General features: G+C 37.8%; 1 protein-coding gene across 5 annotated transcripts in view; it reads right to left on the reverse strand.

Moving 5' to 3' along the window:
- Positions 1-1245: 1245 nt before the first annotated feature.
- LOC149829482 (mitochondrial outer membrane protein porin of 36 kDa-like) overlaps positions 1246-27967 on the reverse strand; it is a 32248-nt gene continuing 5526 nt past the window's right edge. Inside the window, exons 3-9 of one of the 5 annotated variants that reach the window (XM_090015972.1) lie at positions 23771-23881; positions 23463-23549; positions 23003-23211; positions 20201-21586; positions 16798-16910; positions 16224-16294; positions 1246-1662 (exon numbers count right to left, since the gene is read on the reverse strand). In XM_090015972.1, coding sequence (XP_089872098.1) covers positions 21280-21586; positions 23003-23211; positions 23463-23549; positions 23771-23881 — 714 coding nt within the window. In that variant the 3' untranslated portion in view covers positions 1246-1662; positions 16224-16294; positions 16798-16910; positions 20201-21279. Of the gene's footprint in view, positions 1663-16050; positions 16351-16797; positions 16911-20200; positions 21587-23002; positions 23212-23462; positions 23550-23770; positions 23882-27967 lie in introns of all 5 variants that reach the window. The other 4 variants (XM_090015971.1, XM_090015973.1, XM_090015970.1 and 1 more) reach the window with 4 other exon arrangements.

Here is a 27967-nt window from a genome sequence, read left to right on the forward strand (position 1 = left end):
TGAGAAGAGAGGCCTTGGCCTTTTGTTTTTTGAGCCGAGTGCATATAATTTTTCTATTAGTGAAAATGGAGGGGTATTTTTGAAATTTTGTAATAATCAAACATGCATTAATGAATTAATAATAACAATGGTTGGTTTATGAGATCTCTTCAAATTGTTGTTCCCTATATGAAAAATTAGTTTGCTACTGTAAAGTGCATTTTTGTTTATGCAGAAAAACTTAGAACAGTTGCAGCAGCAACAGCAAAAACAACAGTAACAAATTTCTGCTACTGCGGGCGTAGAGCACTCTCCGACTCTCTTATGATGTCAATTGTGAGGCAAAACTCAACTTTAGGTTAGCTAGCTGAAGTCTACAATTTATCATAGTATAAATTAGCATAAGGTTAGCAAGAGAATTCCTCTCTATTTCCCAGACAAAAAACTGATAACATATAAATGTGACAGGCACGAGTGCTCATATTCTCTAGATTAATTCCACAAGTATAATTGCTTCATGTGGAAGCATTTGGGATTTTCTCTCAATCTGTGAAACCCAAGCCGGTTCTAGGTATTCCTTTCTTGCATCATAGAATACTTGGCTGTTCAATAAATGAGTAAAATGCACTTTTCAGAGATGCAAAGGAAAAAACTTTCTTTATGCAGGCACCAAAGGCTTCACCCACCAGAGAAAACAAAGCAAAGAGAATAAACGATGCCAGAAATAAACGTAAATTACATAGCCTGAATGTTTATGGATGCTTCCAAGTAGCATCCTGCGTAACATCAAAAACAAGATCATCTCCAACCAGACTTACGAATGTGCCCAAACATTCCCAGATGCTACAAGTTTGTGAACATGCAAAGGAGTATAAAGCTTCAAGACTATATATGTATGCTAAGAGTTAATAGCTGTAATAGTTTGAAGCAACCAATCACATTGCACTTAGTTCTCATCTCTGCAACAAAGATGCTGATGATGGTAAAAATGGTGATGATTATCATGTTTGGTGCCCATTGCAAGCAGTTCTCATCTCTTAAAATAAGCTGATAGACAACTTGCAAGCTTTAAACGCTTCAAGGAACCACGACAGCAGGAAATCAGGATATCCACCTTTTGGTGCATCAACATAGTCAATGCAGCTTGTTCATAGACATTGGCAAAAGACAACATCATAATCAACTCTACAGTGATGCTTCGTACATCTGATTCATCACAAACGTTGATAGATAATGTAGCAACTATCACACAAGGCAAGGGAAAGAACTTGATAAACCATACAACAAAATAGTTTACTGATCAAGTAACTAACAGTACATATGGAAACTATTTGAAAAAAAAAAACATTGTGCACATTTGATCACCTTACTGAAAAAACAATACACATGACATCCATAAACTACTTATGTCAAGTCTCCCACATCTACTGTTGATATCCACCCAGTTCACACACAAGCACTTTCATTCATTTTAGTCTGTACAAGCATAGTGATTTCTCCTTAAATATCTGGGCCAATGCAACACCAAATAATCAGAAGCACCAGCTATGCAATCCCCTGATGGAACATGATGCTGATGGTGGATGAGTCTCCCTTTTGATGTACAATCCACTTATGTTACAAGCCTCTAGATATTCATTCTTCCAACCCTCCCTCAGCTCTGCAGAGTCTCTGTACCACTGTCTGGAATGCAGATTAAAATTGCGAAAATATTTCAGTTTCTTTCCATTAGCAGCAAAGCAGTTGTTTAAAACGAAAATTAAAGAGAAAAAAGTAAGAATTCACTGCTCAGGTTCACAGCAGGTCCATTTTTTATTTCCAAGATGCACTAGATTTCTCTCCTTTTGATTATCACTAATTTATGTGCATGAATAAACAATATTTTTCATGAAGAATATATGTGCATGGGCACAGATGTGTCTACACGTCTCAGACACTTGCTAGACATAAAATGACTGATGATACAGCCTCCGAAACTGCCAACAAAATAGCAGAACCTCTTCTATCACCAAAGATCCGCATAAACATTGGCCATATCATCCTCATCAAGAGGCAAGAAACAATTTAAGCATATCAAAATAGATTTGTGTAATCATAGAGAAAAAAATTAACATAAACTTTATAGTTTATAGCGTTCCATTTCCAAACCCCACACTAGAAGGTTTGTAGCAACCATGCACATAAGGGTATGTTTGATAGCACGTTCCACGCATCGCGCGGGACAAAATGTACACGTTTTCTAACAAACATGGGATGCGGCGGACGACGTTCTGCGCGTCCGCCGCGTTCATAAAAGCATGTTATTTTTGTTCTACCCCCTCCCCTGTTACGAAAATAACAGGTACAAAAGGAACAATTTTAACTGTTTCTCGACGGGCACACCCGACCTCTTCTCTCTTGTGCAGCAGGCGGACGAGCGGTGGTTGTTCATCACCGGCGCCGGGCAAGGCTCTTCATCACCGTCGTCTAGCGGTTGCAGAACGCTCTCCTCGTAGTAGCCTTCCCTCGTAATGGTTTTATTCAGGGTTGGATGAAACCAGAGTGATGCTTCAGATTGGCTGAATAAAGGGCCGTCCGGTGGTTCGACCCCTTTGGAGAGTGGGGGGAGTGGGTCGACGGGAAAGCCATTTCTATCACCTCCCGAAAGTGGAGTGACGGTGGCCTGCCTCGATCACCTGGTCGTTGTCGATCTGCCGGTGGCCAATAGCCATGGCAACCACTTTGCCTCTGCCCTCGTTAAGATTGTCTGATGGAGGTCCAGGCAGCAACTCGACGAGCACATCCATTTCTGCGTCTGCTTAGACTTCACCATTGCCATCTATGGCTAGCTGGTACAAATCGTAATCTCTCTCTCCCTCATGCCCAGATCCTTTGATTCTGTATGATTACCCTTTTTTTCAAGATACTTTGTTCTATTGAAATTTAAGAATCATATTTTGTTTTCATATTTAATTTATTCATGTTCGTCCTACATCTAATTTAGTTTCCTCCAGAGAATCCCAAATAACATATTTGTTATGTGGAGAAAATTTGGCCTGGGCTGGAAAAAAGAAAAGAAAATGTTATTTTGATGTTACTCACCAAAGCATGAAAAGTAAATAGGAAGTCAATGATAATTTGTAATGGAAATTCATAATTTGAAAGAAAAAGATGATGCATCAATTTAGCATCAAAGAGTTTTGCAATCTTAGCATACTTTGAATGCTGCGAGATGCATCCGAAAAGTATCTGAGTACCTCCAGCAGATGAATTTCAGCTTGAAATTAATAGGGTTTTATCACAGAACCATTTGAATGATGATTTCTTTTAATGCAAAGTTACTGCACACGAAAGAAAACCATGATTTTTTTAAGGGTCTGACAATACAATCTGTATATAATATGCATGAGAACCCAAAAAATCTGTCAAAACATAGAAATATTAACAAATCGATCAAACTTTTGCAGGATTCATCAATGTTGACTATGGACTACCCAAAAATTCTAGCTCAACCAACGAAATTGGTTTATTATATGTTCCAGACGACGAGTACATCGACACTGGTGTCAATAAACATGTCAGTTCTGCTTTCCTCAGCAACTCAACGATCTACAATACACTATACACTAAGAAGCTTTCTAGTTTACAACAGAAACTGTTACAATTTGACACCAGTAACCAGGGGTAAAAGGTACTTGGTTCGAACTTCCTTCATGTATGAAAATTATGATGGGAAGAACACACTGCCGACATTTGATCTCTACATGGGTGTTGATACTTGGTATACAGTCAAGCTTGATAACTCATCTCACATTCTTTCAATCATGCTCAGCTTGTCACAGCATTTTGAGAAATTTGGTCTAGCAAGAGGCTTTGTAAACATATTTGTAACTTGGTCCTCCGACTTTAGATATTTGGTAGTGATATGACCAGCTTGAACCATATCTCTTAGATAGTGGCAATCAACCTCAATATGCTTTGTCCTCTCATGAAAGACAGGATTATTCGCTATATATGTGGCAGCCTTATTATCACACATCATGGTCATAGGAGAGGAAACCTTCACCTGAAGATCATGTAGAACAATATGAACCCACATTAATTCAACAGTTGTTTGGGCCATAGCCCTATATTCTGATTTTGCACTGGACCTAGAAACCACATTTTGCTTCTTACTTCTCCATGAAATTAAGTTATCTTCTAAAAACACACAGTATCCTGTGGTAGATTTTCTATCCACTACAGATCTTACATAGTCAGCATCGGAGTAAGCCACTATCTCCAGAGTTCCACCTTTCTTGGATAATAACTAGGGGTGGCAATCGGGTCGGGTTGGCGGGTCGGGTTGGCGTGTCAGCATACCTCAACCCGAACCCGACCCGTTTATTAAACGGGTCAGCTGTGGCAAACACGAACCTGACCCGTTTAATAAACGGGTAACCCGACACAACCCGCCAACCCATTTAATAAATGGGTTGGGTCGGGTAAACGGGTTTTCAGGTTCGCGGGTCGGGTTGGCGGGTTGACCCACCCGCCTAACCCGTTTATTAAACGGGTCAGCCGGGTTGGCGGGTTGGCATACCCCCAACCCGAACCCGACCTGTTTAATAAATGGGTTACGCGGGTCGACCCGTTTATTAAACGGGTTGGCTTAAGCCCAACCCGAACCCGCCTAAGAGGCGAGTTGGCGGGTCGTGTCAGAAATTGCCACCCCTAATAATAACCTTTTTCGAGGAGAAGATTTTAAATACCTGAGAATCATTATAACTGCATTTCAGTGTACCTCAGTTGGTTTGTCCATAAATTGGCTAACTTTGCTTAATGCTAAAGCAATATCAGGCCTAGTCACAGTTACATATAGTAGCTTCCCTACCAGTGACCGATAGCTTTTGCTATCAACCGGTTTTGACCCTTCTTCAAACAACTGAACTTTATAATCCATGGAAATATTAGTTGGTTTAGCTCCCAACATTCCAGTTTCCTTTAATAAGTCAAGAACATACTTCCGTTGAGACAAAACCATCCCTTCACGGCTCCTGGCAACTTCTATACCCAGAAAATATCTTAGTGAACCAAGGTCTTTTGTAACAAAGTGTTTTTAAAGATGAGCCTTTGTGGCTTCAATATCTTTCACATCATCTCCTGTAAGAATGATGTCATCCACATATACCACCATAACAACTATGCCTGAGTTAGTTTTCTTGATAAATAGTGTACGATCTGCCGCTGACCTATTAAAACCAAAGCGTGACATCACTTCAAACAACTTTTGAAATCATGCACGCGGACTTTGTTTCAAGCCATAAATCGCCTTTCTCAATTTACACACCTTCTGACACGCCCCCTCAACCTCGAATCCTGGAGGTTTTGCATGTAAACTATTTCAGATAGATCCCCATATAGAAATGCATTTTTCACATCTAATTGACACAAGCTCCAACCATGATGAACAGCTACTGAGAGAACAAGACCAATGGTGTCCATCCGTGCAACAGGAAAAAAAGTTTACCATAAGTCTGAGTATATCCTTTTGCTACTAATCTGGCCTTATACCTTTCAATAGAACCATCCGATTTGTACTTTATTGTATATACCCATTTGCATCCAACAATGTCAGCATCCACTGGGAATCAACTAGATCCCATGTATGATGAGACAATAAAGCATCTATTTCTTCTTGCATAGCCAGCTTCCACCTGTTATCTAGCTCTGCCTGTTGATAGTTCAGAGGAATAGTTTCAGCAGATAAGGCTGAAATAAAAGTTTTCATCTGATTTTCAATTCTGACATCGGAGACAAAATGAGATATGGGATATAAGGTACATTGTCGTGTCCCCTTTCATAGAGCGATTGGCCTGTTATCATCATCATGAAGATCACTATTGTCAGTAGTACTTACCTCAGGAGAAGAAGAAGATGAAGGCACTGGAGGAGGTGGAGCTCTACGCACATATACCAATGAAGGATTATTAAATCGTGAAAAGGATGAAGTTTGGTTCGGTAATGAGGGCACAGATTCCAAAGGAAAATGAGGTATAGGTAATGGAAAAGACTCAGCTGGATCAACTTGCATCAGGGAACCGGTACTAGAGTAATATGGAATGGATTCCAAGAAAGATATATCCGCACTGACATACTCTCAGCGAGAAATTGGATCATAACATCGATATCCCTTTTGATTTTTTGGATAACCTATAAATATGCATTTTGCAGCTTGAGCAGCTAATTTATCACGGTCAGGGCCAAGTTTGTGTACAAAACAAACACATCCAAATATTTTTGGTGAGAAAGAGAGGAGTGGGGCATTAGGTTTTAGGATATGTAATGGAATTTGATCACCCACAGAAGATGAAGGCATGCGGTTGATCAGATAACAAGCAGTGATAATCGCATCACTCCAATATAACGCAGGAACATTGAATTGTATCATAAGGGTTCGTGCGACATCAAGCAGGTGCCTGTGTTTTCGCTCAGCCACCCCATTTTGTTGAGATGAATAAGCACAGGTAGTTTGGGGTTGAATGCCATGATCTTGGTAAAATTGTAGCAGGACTTTTGATTTAAACTCGAGCATTATCAGTGCGAACAATCTTGACAACAGATTCAAACTGAGTTTTTATTTCAAGAATTAAGGATTTGATAATAATTGGAACTTCAGATCATTCTTTTATTAAAAACACCCACGACAACTTAGAAAAATCATCAACAATAACAAGGTAATATCGACACTGAGTCCTAATAGGAATCTTACTAGGACCCCATACATCTGCATGAAGAAGTTCAAAAACTTTACGACTGGACTGACTCTGACTCGAAGGGAATGAACTTCGATAATGCTTGCCCAACTGACATGCTTCACGCTGAAATGATGTAGTAGAAGGAATTTGAGGAAAGACATAACGAAGCTTTGAAAATGAAGGATGACCAAGACGACGATGCCACTGAACAGGACTAGATGAGTGTTCCACTGCAGCATAAACATTACCCACTGGATGATATAGGTAGTAGACTCCATTTTCTTCATAGCCTCCACCAATCTTCTTCCCCGTCAGCAAATCCTGAAAATGACAACCCATCGGATCAAATATCACTATACAGTTTAATTCTTTTGTAAGGCAACTAACAGAGAGTAAACTTTGAGGAAAGTTGGGAGCATGAAGAACATTTTTCAACTGTAAGGTGGAGGATATAGAAATATTTCTTTGACCAACAACTGTTGAGGAACTCCCATCGGCTAATGAGACTCCTCGATGAACAATAATATCCTTTAGATCTGAAAAGACAAGCGAATTTCCACACAAATGTCTGGATGCACCAGAGTCAATAATCCACTTACTATCATTCAGATGAAGATGATTCCCTGTTGAGCAGGCAACACCGGCTACAGGAGAGGAGGAGCTCGAAGGGCGAAGAGCTATCAGCTCATCATATTCTGCTCAACTGAGGGTAATACTATCACTTGCAGAGGTATTATCATGTGCATTTGTTGCCTCTAGTGTAGTAACATTTGCTTTTGGAGCATTTGACTTTGATGAAGAAGAGGTTGGCCGACCATGCTTATCCCAACAACGATCTTCTAAATGTCTAGATTTTCCACATAATGTACATTGAAGTTTTCCTCTGCCTCCCATACCTCTGTCACGACCTCGTCCTCTGATATTCTGAATATTTCCACGCCCATAACCAGATGAGACAGCTAGAGCAGATGACTGGGACACAGGGTGAGATTGTGGAAGAGAGATCGCAAGTCTACTCAGACGATTGTATGCATCAGCAAGAGTAGATACATCTGATCCAATCAACATTTGTACTTTTGCAACAGAGAATTATGAAGATAAACCTGTGAGAAACCGAGCAACCATAGTCTGTTCTTGATGATCCTTTTGCTTCGAACAACAAAGAGGCATGTGAGCATTGAGTCTTTCAAACGCAGCTTTGACGGAGGCATAGTACTGGGCCAAGGTCTGATCTCCCTACTGCAAATTATATATCTCTTGTTCGGCTTGCAGGATACGATTCACATTAGTCTCTTGTGAGTACGTATCTCGAAGATTGTCCCACATCTTTTTGGCTGTATTATAGTAAATTAGACCATCTGCAATATGGGGTTCGACACTATTCATGATCCATGACATAACGATGTCATTATCTTCGTCCCACGTAACGTATTTTCCCACCTTTTCATTGGGTTCATTTTCCAACAAAATATGTTTTCTACGATGTCCAGATACCGACATCATAAAAGTTCTAGACCACCTGCATAGTTAGTTTCATTCAATCTCACAGAAGAACCATACAAGAAGGGATTTGCAAAAGCCTTATACTCCCCAATATATTCATTTTTGGAATCACATTTCGAAGTTTCACCCATACTGAATATTTGATGCTATTGCAGCTGCCAAAACAAAATCCAGATTCACTCACTTGAACAACGTGTTTTATAATCACACGTCAGCCAAGTCCACGACTACACAAAGGTTGCTACACCAGAAATAAATTCATGACAGGCTACAATTGACACAGAAAGCAGCGTGTTTCACAATCACGCATCAGCCAATACCACGACCGCACCTGACTATTCAACCCACGTCAGACACAATGGGAAAAACAACTCAGAAATATAGATCTGAGAAAGCCAGAACAGCGTCCAACATGACAACTTGTTCATGGTCCGATTTTAGCACCTGCACTCAACACATAAATTCCACGACAGCCAAAAAAAATCCACAAAACAGGGAATCACGCTTGCTGCTTCCATGACAAAAAAAAAATAATATTAGCATGCTGCTTCCACAGCACACAGGTTACGCCTGCTGAAAAAAAAACTTTCACGAAAACAGGAATCACGATGGTTGTTTCCACGACACAGAAATTAACAAAAAATTGATTAACAGGTTGCTTGCATTTGCTTCCATGGCACAGAAATCGCGCCTGAAAAAAAAAAAAAAACCCTTCCACGAAACAGAAAATTACGCCTGCTCTTCCGTAACTCTCAATTGCAATCGATCTCTAGATCTGATTACAGATCTGTGTCATGACGTTAGTCAGACATCAGATCTGTGATCAGATCCATGCAATTAGATAAGAAAAAAAATAACCACACCTGTTTACGATTTGGTGTAGAACGGTCACGTTTTCAGGTTCCCGAGATCCACAACTTTGATACCATGTGGCGACTTGAATAAGGAGCACCAGAGCCGAGGCAGACGAGAGGAGAGGAGAGGGAGAGAGAGAGAGAGAGAGAGATCGGCTGAGAGAGAACTCGTTTATTTTGATTAGAGCTAATCTCTATGTTAAATAGAGAGAGGCCAATGTAAAAAATTTACATACAAGTCCCTCATTAAACAAGAAATATCAAATAACCTACAGTTTAACAAAACTTAAACTTAAAACCTCTTAATCTCAACAGATCATACCAGGCTTTAGGAGTTTGTTTAAGACCATAAAGTGTTTTTCTTAGGTGAAGCACTTTTCCAACAGGAACTTCATATCTAGGTGGTGGATCCATATAAACTTCTTTCTTTAATTCACCATTAAAGAAGGCATTCTTGGCGTCCACTTGTTAAATAGGCTAACATTTAATGACAACTACAATTATAAGAGTTCTAACGGAGGTCATCCTAGGTACTAGAGCGAATGTTTCATCATAATCTATATTATAATCTTATGAATAACCCTCAACCACTAATCTAGTCTTATGTCAGTTTAAAGTTCCATCACTCTTGGTTTTGACTTTGAACACCCATTTACAACATATTGTTTTCTTTCCATGAAGATCTTTTAAATCCTAGGTTTTGGGTTTTTCTAAGTCTCCTATTTCTTCATTCATAACACTTATTCATTCAAGATAATTCTTGGCTTGGCTACGTGAGAAAGGTTCAAAATAAGAAAAGATCTTGGCTAGACATGCTCTATATTGCGGAGTAAAAGTCTTATAGGATACAAACCTATCAGGAGGTCTATGTGTCTGTATTTTCTAAGAGTACTTGGTTATTGATTTTCTAAGTTGGAATAATTGTTTAGGGCATTCGAAGGTCTATCACTTCCTCTTCTCCTATATTAAATAACTAGTGGTTCACGATCTATGTCATGAGACTCACCACACCGGATGTTGGAATCAGGTTCATTATCAATATCAACATTGTTATTTAACAATTCATCATTAAATTTAGGAACTAATTCTAGAAAAGAGTAATCATTTCTTCCTTAGGCACATTTATATCAAAGAAACTTTCTTGCTTATAAAGGTAACATTCCTTGAAATATAGAGTTTATCATGTTTAAAATCATAGCATCTAAATTCCTTTTGGCTTTCACCATAACCAAGGAAAATACAAAGAATGACTCTGAGAGAAAGTTTGTCATTTTTATTTGTAAGAACAAAACATTTGCATCCAAAAGTCCTTAATCTAAAAAATCAAGAGTAGTTTTATAAAGTTTTTCATAGGGAGAAATATTTTGAAGTTTGGTTAAAGAAAGTCTATTTATGAGGTAAATTGTAGCAAGGGCAACTTCTGCCCAAAAATGTTTTGTAATATGTTTAGAAATAAGCAAGGTTCTAGTGGTTTTTATTATATTCCTATTTTCATTTCGGCCAAACCATTTTGTTGAGGTGTGCTTACACATGATCTTTGATATAAAATGCCATAATTTTCTAAATAGTTTTTAAAGTCATTTGAAAAATTCTCTCCATGAATCAGAACGGAAGATAGAAATATTGGTTTTAAGAAAGCTTGTAACAAGATTATGAAAAGTTTTGAAAGTTTCAAACGCTTCGTAATTGTGCCTAAGAAAGTAAACCCAAGTAAACCGAGAATACTCAACCACAAAAATTACATAATAAGTATATCTACCTTTTGAAATAATAGGAGCAAGACCCCATAAATGAGTGTATTAATTCAAGTCGCTTGGAAGCAAAGAAGGTTCTCTCTTGATAAGGAATGACTTTCATTTTCCCAAGAATACAATCGGTACATTGAAATTTTTCATTACAAAATTTTCTCAAATGAGATACAGGATAAGTTAGAAATATTAGGATGACCTAGTCTATGCTGCCACAAAAAATATTCAATTTGTGTACGTTGAGACAAAAGGTATCTTTAAGAATAATCAATAGATCCATGTAATAGAGATCTTCTCTATGCCCTTTCCTAATCTGCTTCTCAGACTGGAGATCTTATATTAAACACTAGCTATGTCACCCGGCTACGGGTACAGGTACAGAGGGTACGACACGACAATTCCAAAAAAATGTGGGTACGGGGACACGACTCTCTCTCTCTCTCTCTCTCTCTCTCTCTCTCTCTCTCTCTCTCTCTCTCTCTCTCTCTCTATATATATATATATATATATATATATATATATATATATAAGAAGAGAATTTGATATTTTGAATATAAAAGGAAGTTAAATGAAATTTTTGAAAAAGAGGAGGAATTTGATATTTTGAATATAAAAGAAGTTATAATGAAATTTTTGAAAAATAGGAGGGGCTATTGAGATTTTTTTTCCTTTTATAATAAAAAGAAAGGAGACCCCCATTGCCTCTCTCTTACTTTTTGTGATCCCTAAACAAGGAGCACGAGGAGGAGGAGGAGAAAAAGATGAAGGAAAACCAAGGAGGAGGAAAAGGAGAACGAGGAGGGACAATCGAAGAAGAAGAAACTCTCTCTCTCTCTCTCTCTCTCTCTCTCTCTCTCTCTCTCTCTCTCTCTCTCTCTCTCTCTCTCTCTCTCTCTCGTTTTTCTTCATTATATCTCTCTCTCTCCCATTCTTCTTCTTGTGAAATCAAAGGTGGAAAGGGTTTTGAAAAAATGGCGTGAGAAAGTAGATCTGAGCCAGGGCGAACCTTGATCTGGGTTGATCTCCGTTGACAAATGGATGACCCTGAGTCAGATCTACTTCCTCACGCACCTCCACTTGAATCACACCCAGGGTTTGAAATAATGAAAACAAAAAAAAAAAGAACGAGACGAGGGGGAGAGAGAGGGAGAGTCGAAGGTTTCAAGAGAGACCAGGGAGAGAGAGAGAGAGAGAGTGTGTCAAGGGTCTTGGGGGATGAGTTTGCTTTTTTCTATTTTGAGTTTCGAGTCTGATATAGACATGACCTGGCACAGTGCGAGACCCCACCCACAATATACCCGCACTGCGCCTGGTACTCGTACCCGCATTGCGCCTGGTACTCGTACATGCACTGCGCCCGATACCCGTACCCGTTTAGACATGGATACGACAACCCATTTGGCATGTCTCAAAAACATAGAACACAGGTCAAATGTGAAGAAGATACTACAACCATGATCAGTTATTTGGGAAACTGAAAGAAAATTTAAATTATATTTTGGAACAATTCTAACTTTCGAAATAAAAAAATTTAAAGAATTTTTAAAATCTCCAATTCCTTTAACATCAAGAGAGAAACTGTCGGCGGTAAACACATTAGATCTACTTGAATTAATACCACAATTGGAGAGCACAGAACTATTAGGGGTCATATGAAAAGAGGCCCCTGAATCTAAGAGCCAAGAAATCTTACCGCAAAGTGAGGAAGAAGAGACTGTGGCACCTGTTATGGAGGATGAGCCTTTAAGGAACGGTTGTAGGGCTTCTTCCATCAATTGGGACAATGACATGCTTCCAATAGATTTTTTATCTTTATTGGTTGCATCATTGTCCTCTTTAGAAGCCTCTAGAGTAGATACTCTCTTCTCGTCCCTTCATTTGAATTCAGGGCAATATGGCTTGATGTGTCTCGGTCTTAGTTGTCAAAAGCGTTAATTGGAGCCTAGGCGGAAGACCCTTAAAAGGACTAGTCGGCCTAGACGAGACCAAAAAAATAAAACAAGAAAAGCAAAAAATTTATAATAAATAGTTAAATTTAGTAACAAATGTATGATTGTAACTATGGATAAAGTGTGTAATTTAGTGTAACATGTTACAAAATTCATTAAATTGCATAATATTGAACATACACCAAAATTTGGGGCACACCATCCGATTATATACATACACAAACACACACACACATATATATATATATATAGAGAGAGAGAGGATTATCCTGGCCCTGTTTCATTAGGTCAGGGTTAAGACCCTCAAAAAATTATAGTTTTTAGATGTTTTATAACCGATCTTAACCATAAGATGTGTTTATAATTGTTGCTAAATGGAGAACATGTAATTGATTAAGCATCTTTATGCTCATATGCGTATTTTAAATAGGCAAAAAAATCAATGGTTGATATCGTACTAAAATTTCATGATAAGACGTTCACATTTTCTTACATCAAATCAATTTCAAACAAAGCTTGTTTCTCAATAAATAATTATTGATAAACACATCTAATGGTTCAAATTGAGCATAAAACACCTAAAACTTTGATATTTGGAGTCTTAACACTAACGTAAATAAAAGGGGATAGGATAAACCCCGTTCTCATATATATATATATATATATGTATATATATATATATATATATATATATATATATATGTATATATATATATATAACATTAAACTAGTTGTATTTAACATTAGATAGATTAAACCTTATTAAAATAACTAAAAAACCATTAAAAGAATTGTACTTTTAAAAATGCATGCTTACTTTTATGGGCATTATAGGTCCTTTGAACTTGGAGAGAATTAAAAGTCAAACACTTTTTCCAAAAAAGTAACTTTACATTTTTTACCGCAAAAAGTAATCATGTATTTTTAAAAATGCCTTCTTTTAAATGTATTTTAGTCATTTCAATAAGGTTGAATCCATCTAATGTTAAACACAAGTAGTTTAATGTTAGATTAACCCTATAGATAGATAGATAGATAAATAGACAGATAACTAAAAAAACAGATTTTATATATGTGTGTGTGTTCGTGTGTATTAAAAACGCATGCATACATGTAAACAACAACAACAAAAAAAATATAAAATGGGATAAAAGGAAGAAAAAAAAGAAGAGAGTGGAGGGGAAAGATGAGGAAGAAGAAAAAGGAAAAAACAAGAAAGAAAAAAAGAAAAAGAAAAGGAGAAAAAGGAAGAAAGCAGCGAAAGAAGAAGAAAAAGAGAAGCCGGAGGGGTGAAAGGAGGCGGAAGAAGAAAAGGAGAAGAAAAAAAATAGGCAGGCAAAACGGAAAGCAAAAGAAGAAGAAAAAAAGAAGAGAACAAAGAACAAGTTTTTTGGGTGGGTAGAAGAAGAAAAAGAGAAAAAGAAAAAAATAAAGAAGACAAAAAAATGATAACCATATCCTTGCAATCTAGGTGGGAATAACTTAGGTAGCCTAGGTCAAAAAACAGGGACCTACCGCTTAGACCCATAAGCCTAGGTGGTGGCCCTGCACCTAACCAGCCTAGGCGGCCTAAGTGAAGCTTTTGACAGCTAAAGTCTCGGTTCTCCACAGTTATGACAAATGATTTTCTTTCTCCCATCATTTCTCTCATTATTGATGTGTTGTCTCCCAAAGTTATTTTTAGAGAAGAGGGCATGTAGAAATGAGTGTTAGCACCGGGTCTAGAGACTGCCAACACGTTGTCTTTGGACTCCTTAGATTCGATCGTGGATTTAAGCCTCGTTTCTTCCATGCAAACTTGAGTAAAAATCTCGTGTATAGTTGATAGCTCTTCTTGCTTATGGTGGATGATATTATTCCGAAGTTCCGAACTTGTTCAAATTGGAGTCTTAGTCCTTTCATAAATTAGAAAAATTGCTTACCAAGAATTAGATTTTTCCTAAGGTGAGCATCATTAGGGGTATCCCAAATAAGCTCCATCTTGGCCATTTGGTCCCACAACCTCTTGAGAGTTCCATAATACTCTAACATTTTTTTCTCCTTGTTTGCAATTGTGAATCTTATCTTGTAATTCTCATTTATGGGTGGCATCATTTTGCATGTAAGTTTGCTTGATAAAAACCCACGGTTAATCGGCACTTTTAAACTCCAAAATATTTTCACAAGGTTCTTCATACATACTTCTCATAAATAGGGACAAAACCTTGGCACGGCCAACTTCTCATTCTTTAAAGGCCTTTTTGTAGTCCAAATGAGCCTTTTCCCTCTCTTTTCCCTTAAGAGTTTCTTCATTGGTTATTCCGTCTTTCCCACAAATAGATTTAGTGAGAATAGGTCGAGGTTCCAGTAAGAAACCATCAACATATTCCCACAACTCCATACCAATCAAGATTGTTTTTATAGCGGTTGCCCACATATTATAGTTCTTCGCATCAAATTTGACAGGAACAACCGTAACCACATTCTTTTCAACCATAGTACCAAGAGAAAAGAGATAAAAGAGAACATGTGTTGAGAAGAGATAGATAGAGGAGGTAGAAAAAAGTGTTGATGACGGGATTTTCTGAAGCAATGAAGTTGATGATCACTTGTTCCTCCTTTACGTATTCTTGGTGAACGCTCCTTTACTTCAAATATACCTCGTGCTCTGATACCATGTCATGAAATACAAGAAATAACTATAGGATGATACTTATGAGCTTTACAAACATACAAAAGTATACACAACCAAAGACCACTTATGGGTCAAGATACAAACACAAACACAAAACCCACTAGTGGGCAAGAGAGAGAACATAAAAATATAGGATCTTATTTCAATAAGTGCTTGAGAAAAGTATGAATACAAGAGGGGATGCATCCCTTATTTATACTCAAATAGGGATAAAAAAGAGCCATTGGGAGTGTTCCCAACGGCTAGAAATATAGTCGTTGGGAACACTCCGAGTGACTCTTTTATCAAGGGCATTACAAAGACTGTAATGTCCTTGACAAAAAAAATAAAAGAAAAGGTGGAACAAAAAGTAAAAAAAAAACAAAAATACCCCTAATGGGTATTTACCTATTACATTATTATGAGTATATATATACTTTAACACTTATGCTAACTCAGGTTCCACTCAATATTGTCATCAGGCATTCTTAGGTATGCGAGGATAGTAAGTAGAAGCAGGGACAATAATCCCCAACTCAATTATTTATAAACTGCTATTTTAATTGGCCCAAAAGCTAGAAGTGATAGCAAGTCAAGATAAGTTGGGCAAGGACATGCATTTCTTGAACTAGATCTGGGTATTGGTACCTAAAGAAAGATGTCCATGAGGTAGTTGTGAAATCCCCCAGTGGCATCGTGATAAGAGTGGCATGAGGGACACAACTCCTTAGTGAGCAGCATTCATATGCCATCAATGTTAGCCTCATGCACGCAAACAATGATCTATAACGAACCTCAGCTAAAAATGTAGAGAATGGAACCTTGTAGGATGACATGTCATTCCACCAAAAGACCACCTCTTTTGAGCCCAGATGATCCAAATGATGGCAACCTGATTCAAACAAGATATGCTTTGGCTAAAGCTCGTCGGATTTGTAGCAGAAAATTCTGAACAAATAAGCAAGATTCATTAAACTTAGACAACTATTTAGAACATTCTGTATAGAAACCAGGGTTGCAATTGACAAAGAAGCACCAATAGCAGAAATAAGAAAAGAATAAAAATGGAAGACTAAGGGAAAGTGAAGTTTAACCATCGACTCAACTCAAGACTGGAGATTGAACTCAGGATCAGTCTAATGGTGCTCCGCTCACCTTTAACTAGGACAAAAAGTCTCAACTACACTTACAATTAGGTCTCTTAGTCTATCAGACGTCACATGGAATACGAGTCAAGTTGATTTTTTCACTTTCAAGTTGTGGCAATTCTCTGCACGCCTTGCACCATTGCTGTCATCTTTTCTTTTCTTATACTTTCATTTCCCCCCCATTTTTTTGGCAATCAATGAAAAGTGGCAAGCTGTTATCAAGTAATATCACAATAACCATAATCACCTTAGAAACAACCTTGTCAGCAATTGTACTCAGAAGGGGAAACTTTGCTGCTAAAAAGCACATAGACAAGATACAACTCCAATCACGAATCTCGCCAAAAAGATGCAAATTGCCTAAAGAAACAAATTCAACATTATCAAACTTGAACTACAATCTTGATTGGACCTCGTAAAATTAGCAGAAAACAATACTCCAAATTTCAAAAGCCAAATGTCTGCACTCCTGCTCATATAAGCCTGCTTCGAAATTGATGATGGATGTATATAAACCCTCTTTCGAATGCCAAAAGAGATATCCGTTCAAATAATATTGATTGGTATTTTAATCAATTAAAATATTTGTTGGGGCTCAAATAAATCATCACAATCCAGCCTTAACAACAAAAAGAACAAGCGCCTGTTAATCAAACCATATTCCTTTTAAAGCCTCCAAATTGCTCATAAATCCTACTGATCGAAGATGGTGTTCGATAGACGCGAAATTTAAGAAACAAAAGGATTGGTTCACTTCATGAATGAAATATATGCAAGCACACTACAAAAGAAAAGAGTGGTCGAGCTCAAAAATCAAAGTGAAAACAGTACAGATGGAGGGGAGGCGAAAACAAAGGGATTTTCATAAAAGGATTTGAATCAAGAAAGAAAACCCACAAAAAAGGTAATCATGAGAGAGAGAGGGGTATAACTTGCATACGAGGGAGCAATGAAGAAGATCGACGCAATCGAGTTGGGAGAAGATGCGATTGATGACGTCCTTCGGGGATCGAAGCGCAGGAGGGAACGCCTCCCACTGCTCTTCCCCACCTCCGACCATCTTTCTCTCTTTCTCTCTCTAAGTCAAACCCACCCTACTCTGTTTAATTAATTGGGTTTGGAGCCAATGAAACACAGATCAAGGACCCGGGTCAGTGACCATGGCTCGGTTATACTCATAGGCTCCCAAGAAAGGCACGCATCTTGACTAGAAATCAGAGGTTGTCTCGAGCTATGTTAAGAAATACCGAGTATAGTTAGAGATGCGGTTATAAATTGTAAAATATCACGATATTAACATGATATTTATACAATAAAAATGTAAACTTGGAACATACTCGATCCCCAACTTATCAAAGCCTTTATAATTAGGCCAATTATTGAGCCAAGTTGGTTAGAACGAGAGGGTGGTGTGTGTTCTCCCCGAAGATGCACTGAATGCCACAATGCATGTTCGGGCACTTATGTAAGCACATGGGGCTCGTATTCCTATGTATGTCGGCATCACTTAGCATTGGAGTCTGGTGTGGTTGCAAAGACTTAAGTACTCTTTCTTGTTATTCTTGCCATGAAACGAAGGTTCGAGAAAATGATAAAAATGTCATTCATTCCAAAAAAGGGAAACAACAATTCAAAAAAAAGATAAAAATGTCCTTCATCCAGAAAGTCGAGGATGATGTTGACTCTTCAAAGTCTAAACAGCAAAACGAACCTGAAGCGCTCTCTCTTTCTTTTTTGTTTGTACTTTTCATCGTCATCTTCTTCTTCCTTCTCTGTGAAACACTGTAAAATTCTCGTTCTCTCTCTAGAGAAGAAATTAAGGGAGGCAAAGAGTCGGTGATCCGATGGTGATCATCATCCTCTTTCTGCTAGTAGTGGTCAGAATGCTACCCTCGTTCAGCGAGCAACCGACTGCAGTGCCACCTTTTTTGCCTTCGAAGGACACCTACAACGGAATCTTCCTCCAATACACCTACAATGAAGTCTTTCAAATTACAATCCATCTACCCCTACGTCGACAATACTTTTGATCAAGGCTATGCCTTCCAGGACACCCTGCCGTTGCTCAACATAGGCGTCGGGAATGGCACATTCCTCTCCGGCTTCTTCATCACGAACCTCAAGACTGCCATCGGGACGATTGACGACTACAGCCTAATCACGGCAAAAATCGTGCTCAAGGGGGCAGTGTTCGGCATTACGATTTACAAAAATCGCGTAGCGCAAAAAAATGGCAAATCGCAAAATTGAGTAACGATTTATGAAAATCGCATAGCGAAAAAAAATGGCAAATCGCTATGCAATTTTCGTAAATTGCTATATCGAGTAGCGATTTACGAAAATCACGTAGCAAAAAAAATGGCAAATCGCTAAATCGAGTAACGATTTACGAAAATCGCGTAGCAAAAAAAAATCGAAGGAAAGGGTGTTACAAAAACCTCGAGCAAGAAACAACCGAAGAAAACATATGAGCACTACGATCAAACAAAACACTTTATTGATCTTTTTCGACAATTACAAGAGGAAAAGAAAAGAAAGAATTTATACAAGGCCAAAAAAAACCCGCGTTGAGAGAGCCCCGGGACCCCCCTCCTGTAAGGGCAAAAACTCTTAATCAGGCTCCACAACTCATCAAGTTGAACCATGCTACAGTTAGTGCGCAAGTCAGTCGGTACTTGATGAAGCAGTTTAGGATCATCTGCTAGATGTGCACAAAGGCAGAAAGAGAAAGAAGAGAGAGAGGATTGATGTTAATGACCTTCTTCAGGAGGGATTCCTTTCTCGAATAATCTTGTAGTGCAAGGATTGAGTCTTAAATAACCATCTAAGGTACTTAAGTCTTTGCAACCACTGCTTTTCTAGAATCGTCATTTTTATAACACCCATGAAGAAAAGGGTACTTAAGTCTTTGCAACTGCACCGAACTCCAACGCTAACTGATGCTAACAAACACGGGGATACAAGTCGCACGTGCTTACATATGTGGCAATCATTGGGACCCCCAAACACGTGAAGCTAACAGCCATCATGAGGGGGGGGGGCATATAACCTGCTTCGAGTTAGAACCATTTACACGACCAAGCACCTCATAGGTAGTAGTGTTGACGTGTCAACCATCTGACCTATTTGGCTGGCTTATATTTTTTGATAAAAACACCAGAAATTAATTTTTATTTTTTAAAAATAAATTATTTGTAAAAATCAATTAAAATTGGTTTTTATTTTTAATTTATATATTCCGTCAAAAATGCAAGATTTATAAAAAAAATCAAAGTAGCACGAGATTTGGCTGTGAATATTTACAAAAAAGGAAAAAAAACGATTTGTCACTCTATAGACCCCACATGAATCACAAGTCAAATAGTTAAATCTTCATGTAACTGTAATGCTGGTAATCAAGGCAAATGAAAGGACGAACATGGAGTGTTCAAGTTGGGCCTTTTTTAGGCAAATTGAGCGAGTTCAAGCTCATGACAAACTTCAGTTAAACGAGCCAAGTTCGAGCTGGTTTAAAATTTTGAAAGCAATAAGGTTTTATTCCGAACTTATTGCTTGCAAGACAAACTTTTAACGATTGTATATAGCATGTTATGTGATATAAAATATATTTAAACTTAGTGTGCCTATGCAAGCTGAGCCGAGCCAAATACCTATTTTTCATCCTTGACAAGCATATTTTACGAGTTCAAACTAGCCATTTTCAAGCCGAGCACAAACCACATCTCGTTTCATGAAAGGCTCATACCCGATGAGGCCATGTATTTCAATGTCTTGGAAAGAGCATGCTACAGACGGTCCTGACTTCTTGACTCTTGCCATCTCGATTAGACTGAATCTTAATCGACTTGGTCCAGCCAAATGAGTCCTTGATTTTGCTCCAAAAACCTTTTTAGAAGCTCAGCCTTGTAGGGGATTTTAAGCTAATAATGGGAGTCGAAACAAGGTAACCGGAGCAGTTAAAGCTACACCATCTTAACTGAGGAACTTGGGTTCAGGTCTGAACCCCAGCGGGGGCAACCTTGAGCATGATAACCTCGTGTTAGAAGCCTTTCCATGACCATACAATCTGGCAAACCTTGGTACCAGCATTTCCATGGATACAATTTTCCTGAAGTGGGATAACATCATTTCTCAACTAAATCCCCTTAAAACACTGGAACAAGTAGCAAGCATCATTCCTGTTTGGCAGGAAATCCGTCATGGATACAATTTTCCTGAAGTGGTATGACATGATTTCTCAACTAAATCCCCTTAAAACACTGGAACAAGTGGCAAGCAGCATTCCTGTTTGGCAGGAAATCTTGTTCGACTCCATTCCCACGGAAGGAGGGCAACCTCTCCAAATATTCACCCTTGTTCAATGAAACAAACAAACAACCCTACGATCCATGCAGATTGCCGTTGGTAGCTACAGCATAAGGGCAATCAATGTCATGGATGCACAGAAATGAAATCTTTCACGAAGGAGAGAGGAACAGATGAAACCCCATGAATCTCATCTCAAAGCATTTAAGAGTAAGATTGAGAAACACAAAGGATGACAAAGATTTGGTTCCTTTGGTTCCCCTGGTCTTGCCATGGCCAGAATTATTTTTTGCATTCTCAAAACAAACAGCAAAACTCTAATGACTTCCGAAAAATACTGTGATGCAAAAACCGGAGTTCCAGTTCTACCTTATTTGGCTTTTCCTCGCGGCGATAGATTCAATCAACCAGCCCCTCAAAACATTCATGGCTTAAGAGCTAGGGAAAGACCAACTTTCGCACTCTTCTCGATCGCTCTCGTGTCAACCTCACCAGAGATTGTGAACAAAGACTTTGGCCTCCATTCGTGCTGGATGAGTGCGCTAGCCTTGCCATAGTTGTTCAACCGAGCCTTGACCAGTGTAAGAGGGTCCAACGCATGCTGAGAACCGATTGTCAGAGTGTTCTCATTGTTTGAGATGCTGTGAGAGAGCTCAGCACCAACAGCTGTGCTTGTGAGAGGGCTTACGGTATGAAAATAGGAAGCCGTCAAGGTATCCCCCTTGTCATTCCTGCAACATGAAAACACATCACCGTTACTAGCAGTTCTTGGGCACCAACAGAATGAGTTGGCCGGAAAATGAAAAAGAAGGAACTGAACATTGATGTCACATTCAAAGGATGTCATTAAATTGCAGGAACCCTTCTGATCCTGAATACACAAATAAAAATATGCAGATCAAGTATTCAACCACCCATCTAGCTTCACTCAAGTTGGAATCCAAAGCCAGTGACGATAAAGAGACTCCTATCAGCACATAGAAACATGTAAAAACTCCCAAAGGGAGTTGGTTGAGTTTCCATCTTTATAATCAAACCCTAATCCATAAATGAAACAGGAGAAACAAAAACTAAAGAAAAAAGGGACCGTTACTGAGGTGGTGGCCGATTGTGCTATTACTAAGAAAAGATTAGACTGAAAGAGGTGCATGGATAACAGAACCATGTTTACATGAGTATGCCTTAAGTTGCTCAAGCAAATAACCCAACCTCAAACAGGGTCAAGATTGTTAAGCAGCTCAACAATATTATATTGTCAACATGGGCTACCTGTGCCAGGTCATTTAAATAAACCAGAGTGAAAATCTCGCCTTAAGGCACCTCAAGATTGTGTCATGTCACTGTTAATAGTACTTTAGGCACAGTGAACGCCAAGCACAGTTGAAAAAAGGGGTTAGTATCCATGATACCGGTATGCTTCAATAAGGACACTTCTCTGCTCGAAATAATGTTGTCGAATTGCAGGATTTATGAAATCATATGCATTTTTATGCCTTAGTGAGAAATTTTAAGATGTTCTACAATGAGATAGATCAAGGTTTCTTTTCAGATAGCTATAGTACCAAAAACAAAAATTCAACTATGGTTACCACATTTTCTATGTTGGACTGCAAACCATGACCCTGACATCCAAGTGCTGGTTCTTTAGTCCACATGCTAGAGAGTATACTGAGATCTTTGGGAACTTGGCAACAAGAAACCTCCACCCACATCTCACAGTGGCAATGGGTCCAACTAGTGGTTCAAGAATTCAAGATCTAATGAGTTTATTATCATTTGCAATGTCAGGATTATGATTCACCATCTGCACTATCCCTTGAATGTCATAGTGCACAAATACCAGTCCACACCATCGGAATTTTCTCTTCAGCATCACAGTGCGCAAATAAATGCCTCCCGCCCATAACTGAGTTTGATCAGCAAGATGTCCAAACATTTAATTTTCATTGTTTGGGAACAAGACCTTGAAGCTGTCATGGTGATTAACAGATGTTCAAGGATAAGAAAAAGAGCATGATACTCAGTGTGTGATAAAAGTCTACGTTTATTGTTCAGGTGTACAATTATGACAAAAGAAGAGCATAGACGAGAAACGAAAAATGTGTTCAAGCAGATTAAAAATGAAAAATAGAAAAGAAACCACTTACAAGGTCAAGGAAGCAATGAGATCAGCATTAGTGTAGCTCAACCCAGCATTGTACTTGGTGAAGTTCCCTGTTTCTGTGTCAAATGCAAGATCAGCTCCAAGGGCAAGAAGATTGCTCCCAATGACTCCTGAGAAGTTAACAACAGGGTTCGCAGTCAAGCCAATGCTTGAGCTGATCCCTGTGTAGTCATGCAAGTACTGAAGTTCAACCTGTGCATGAAGAATAACTTCATATGAGAAAAATAAGTAATTTAAAAAAGCATTCTGCTTTTTTTATATACATATTACATGCTCTTGGCCTAAGATTCATAGATTCCTTTCCTAACTGATAAAACAAAATCAAAACTAGCACCTAACCAATAAATAAAATGGCAATAAAACCAAATCATGAAGATGACGTTTGACGAAAACTTTTCCATCAAAAAACTAACAAAGAGAAGAAAAGACTGACTGTTGCATACCTTGCCTGATCTCTGGTCTGGAACAACAAAGCTAAAAATAGTCTTCAGTCCTGGTGCTGGTTCATCAACAGTCACAGTTGTATGAAGCTGGCAATAATAAAGTATTTATGAGCAGATCATGCAAAAATGATAGCTCATAATTTTACCTCTAAATAAGTTTAACAAAATTATAGGACAGTGACCTTATATTGCAATTTTCATAAATGTTGAACATATGCAAGTGAATCAATATAAAGCAAAACACATTTAGAGGTGTAATTACAAAAATAGAATTTTCTATCAAGTAAAAGAAAAATATATTATCTCACCTTCGAGTTTGTGTCCACTTTGATATCAGTCGTAACATTTTTATTCTTCAGCTGAGTGTTGATATCAGCCAAGAACAATTCCCCCTTTTTTGTTCCTGCTGCTGTGATTGCCTGCAATGACAAGAGATCATCAGGTTGAACATGACAACAGTAATGGAAGAGTGATAGATACTCGAGAAAATAATTGCTGAAAAGAAGAGATACAGCACTTGGAATGTGTAACCTGCAAAAAGCATAAGAAGAAAGATTGGCAACAGTACTAGTAAGAAATACTTCACCTGATTAGTTTCACTTCCATCAAAGCTAAAAGAATAGATTACAAATTTCAGAACATAGATGTGATTTAACAAATAAGATTGCAAAATATTAGCCTAGTGTTATTCCATCAGCAAGGTAAGACTAATAATGGTAACGAACATGGAAATCCACGTAAAGTTGCATAAATCACAATGTTAAATAGCCAGAAGGCCCATAACAATAACACATAACAGTATATGCCCCATGTCACGTGAAAACTTCACTTAGTATGTGTATCCAATGTCAACACAAAATGATATGACACTCAGACACACAAGGTCACTTCATGGGCACAGTCAAACCAATGTCAGATACAGTCAAACCAATTTCTTTTTATGATCCTGATTATTTATTTAATTATTTTATATTTATTTGGGTTCCTTTTCTTTTAAAAATTGCCATCAATTACATCACATTTCAATTTCAACTTAGTTTTAGTATTTGATGTTTCAAGGTTTTGTACTTGAGATGATATTCATGTTTTATTGCTTTAGATTAAGAATTATATGTGTCCGTGTCCTTGTATCCAAATAATTTTTTAGAACTATCGTGTTGTACCAAGCATATCTGCATCATTTCATGTGTTGCAGATATGTGAAATAGCATATGCTAACGTCCTAAAGCTAATATCTTGAACCTTCTATTGTTCTCACTCATTTCATGTGTTCATGTGTACATATGTATGTCTCTTTGCAATACCTGCATTCCAGGATCACATTGTCATGGTTCCTTGCCTGATGTTATAATCGTTACAAATTAATGGAGTTAAATTTCAAGAAATGAATGCAAGAGCAAGTGTGGGACATGTTGAGAGAGAGAAGCAAAAAATATATTAAGTGAACTTAAAAAACTTAAATATTCCATAAACTTATTGAAGCTATAAATGCTAATGTCAGTGCAAAGTGCAAACAAATTATTCACAACAAAATTGGTAATAAATATTCAACTTCCCAATCTTCATTAGACACTTTGCATTACAATATGGATAATGGACAGTAGAGCAAACTACATAATATCGGAACCCATCACTTCTCCAACCAGGAAATTTTGTTATTGTGGTACACACATATAGGGTTAATATTTGGTGCGATTGAAGTCACAAAACTATTGAGCAGAAAATCATAGGTACAAGCTTTATTGGCCCAATCTGACCACATAGATATGTTCAGTGTGTTTTGTTTGCTAAGGCTCAAACCTTTGATCATGTTACTTAGATCTAAAAATACAATTTTTGAGCTGTGAAAATTCAGTGCATTGTGGGCCATTGATTTTTTAAGCTCTTGAGAAATCTGCTTACATGTCAAAATCATATAATTCAAAGCTTATTTTCTACTAAACAAGCCTGGTAGATCACATCCATAAGGTCCAATCTACAAAAAAATATAAAAAGAAAGTGATTTATACTAAATAGTACTGTGCCTTCAATAGCACCAAATATATATATATATATATATGGTTGATAACTTGATATTTGGTCAGGTTACCAAACATCATAACGAGTACAAAATGCCATTTTTCCACCATCTTTTTGTCCGACCAATCTACAGATGAGATCTACAAGGTTTGTTTGGCAAGAAACAGGTTTTGGTTGTGTGATTATGATGTGCAAGTGAGTTCCCCAACAGCCTAAAAATAAATGGCCCACAATGTTCAAAAAATTTGTGGCTCAAAAAATCATGCTTCTATGTTGAAAAGACACAATCCAAGGTGTGTTCCTCGGCAAACAAACCACGCTGAATGTATCTGTGTGATCACATTTAATTGATGGCTCACACCCATGATTTCCAGCTGGGTTGGATGAACGGGTCGCCATGCACAAATATTTTATATTTATATATATATATATATATATATATATAGAGAGAGAGAGAGAGAGGTGTGTGTCTACATCCAAAACTAAGCAATAACTGCAGTAACGTGAGAAATAAGCACTTTTTGTACACAATAGCTTTGTAATTTTTTCTTTGGCACTTCACTTTTTTTTTTGTCTTTTTAGGTAAAAAAAAGCTTTTCTATGATTAACTTTGTCAAATTTTATCTAAAATATATCACCAATGTTAATACAACAGTATTGGTAAGAGTTTTTCTTGGGTGAATCTAAACAAATGGTTTTTTTCTTGAAAAGGCCTCAAGTTATTTTAAAATAATAATTGGAAAATAATTTTCTGAAGGAAAATATCATGATAATATAGCAATAATTTCATTTCAAAGCTTTTTCAATATATTGGGGCATATTGTGATATTTTGGAGTTTTCTCCATTTCTAAACCATGCTTACATTCAGGAATTATGACCTGCTGATTTTTCACCATCTACAAATTGAATCTCATATAATATGGGTAATGCTACACCTACTAGCATAGTAACCTCGCAAAACACATCTAAGGTTATTTCTAACATTTGGGGCCCAGATCCAACAAAACAAGAAAAGTATAACACAACCATAAATGATTTTCTCACATGTGCATGTGTGTGGGCGCTGTTAAAATATACATGTAATCAATATATTATATATATATATATAAGTATATTCACTCATACCCGATAAGGGGTATTTCTGTAAAATCGCCCAATAGGGGCAGTATAGTCTTTTTTCTGTTTTTTACTTTTTCTTTTCTTTTTCCTTTTTTTCTTTTTTCTTATTTTTTCTTTTTCCCTTTTGTGCATTAAATGCACCTTCATTGGGGGGCCCAACAAAGAGTCGTTGGGCTCCCAACGACACCTTGTTGGGTCTCCCAATGGTGCCTCTCTCTCTCTTCTCTAACCCTCTCTCACTCCTCTCTTGCCTATAAATAAGTGGGGTCTCCCCCTTTGTAAAGGGTGGCTTCTTCAAGCCCTTTTGTGCTTTTATACAATCTTATGATTTCAAGTCATTGTTGGCTCTTGTGTATGTCCTCTTTTTGGACTTGTTCTTTGCTTTCTATGTGTGAATGTCCATTGTAGGACATATATTTCTTTTCTGCGTATTTCATTACATGGTATCAGAGCCTTGGTTGTGCTCTTGATTCTTATAACTAGTTGACTAGTTATACTTTTTTTGTCTCTCTCTCTTTTGGTTTGTCCTTCATTCTTGTGTCTATGATGGAAGGAGAACAAAAGATTGATCTCTCCTTCAAGCTTAATGGTACTAACTACATGATGTGGGCCGCCGCCATGGAGAACAACCTCAAGGGCAAAAAGCATTGGGGATATGTTATGGGCACCATTCGGGAACCTCAACTTCAACTCACAAAGATGGATGGTGATCAAGAAAAAGCTCTAGAAGGAAATGCTCGCATAAAGCCTATAGAAGATCACCAATCTAAGGTCGAAGATTGGGAAAGTAAGCATGCAAAAATTCTTGCATGGTTCATGAACAACGTGGAGCTAAAAATTTGCGCCAACATTGCTAAATTCCGCATAGCAAACGAAGCATGGTTCTTTATGAAAGGTATGTATACTCAAAAGGACCTTGCTCGTCAATTCTTTATCCAAGAAAAAATTCGTACCATTAAGCAAGGTGAAATGGGTGTAAGAGACTACTATAGTACTCTTGGCCCTTTATGGGATGAGTTATCCCTACTTGAACAAAAATGGGTGTCTAGTGAAGACGTGGAAATGAGAATAGAACAAATGAAAAAAGAGCACTTTTTTCAATTTTTACATGGGCTTAGGCCCGAATATGAACAAGTTAGATCCTCTCTTCTTCATAGATCTAAACCTCTTCCTTTGGAAGATGCCATTGCCGAAATATGCCAAGAAGAAACACGTCTTGGCATGATTAAAGGAGGAGATGAAGTTCTAGCCGTATCTAAACCCGGCAATCATATGAAAACTTATAAGCCTCCACACTTTGGGAGACAAAATAACTATAATGGCAATTATAGAAAAGCCATTTGCCATCATTGCCAAGAACCGGGTC

This window comes from Nuphar pumila, chromosome 8, assembly GCF_984573655.1.
Source record: "Nuphar pumila chromosome 8, dmNupPumi1.hap1.1, whole genome shotgun sequence".
NCBI lineage: Eukaryota > Viridiplantae > Streptophyta > Magnoliopsida > Nymphaeales > Nymphaeaceae > Nuphar > Nuphar pumila.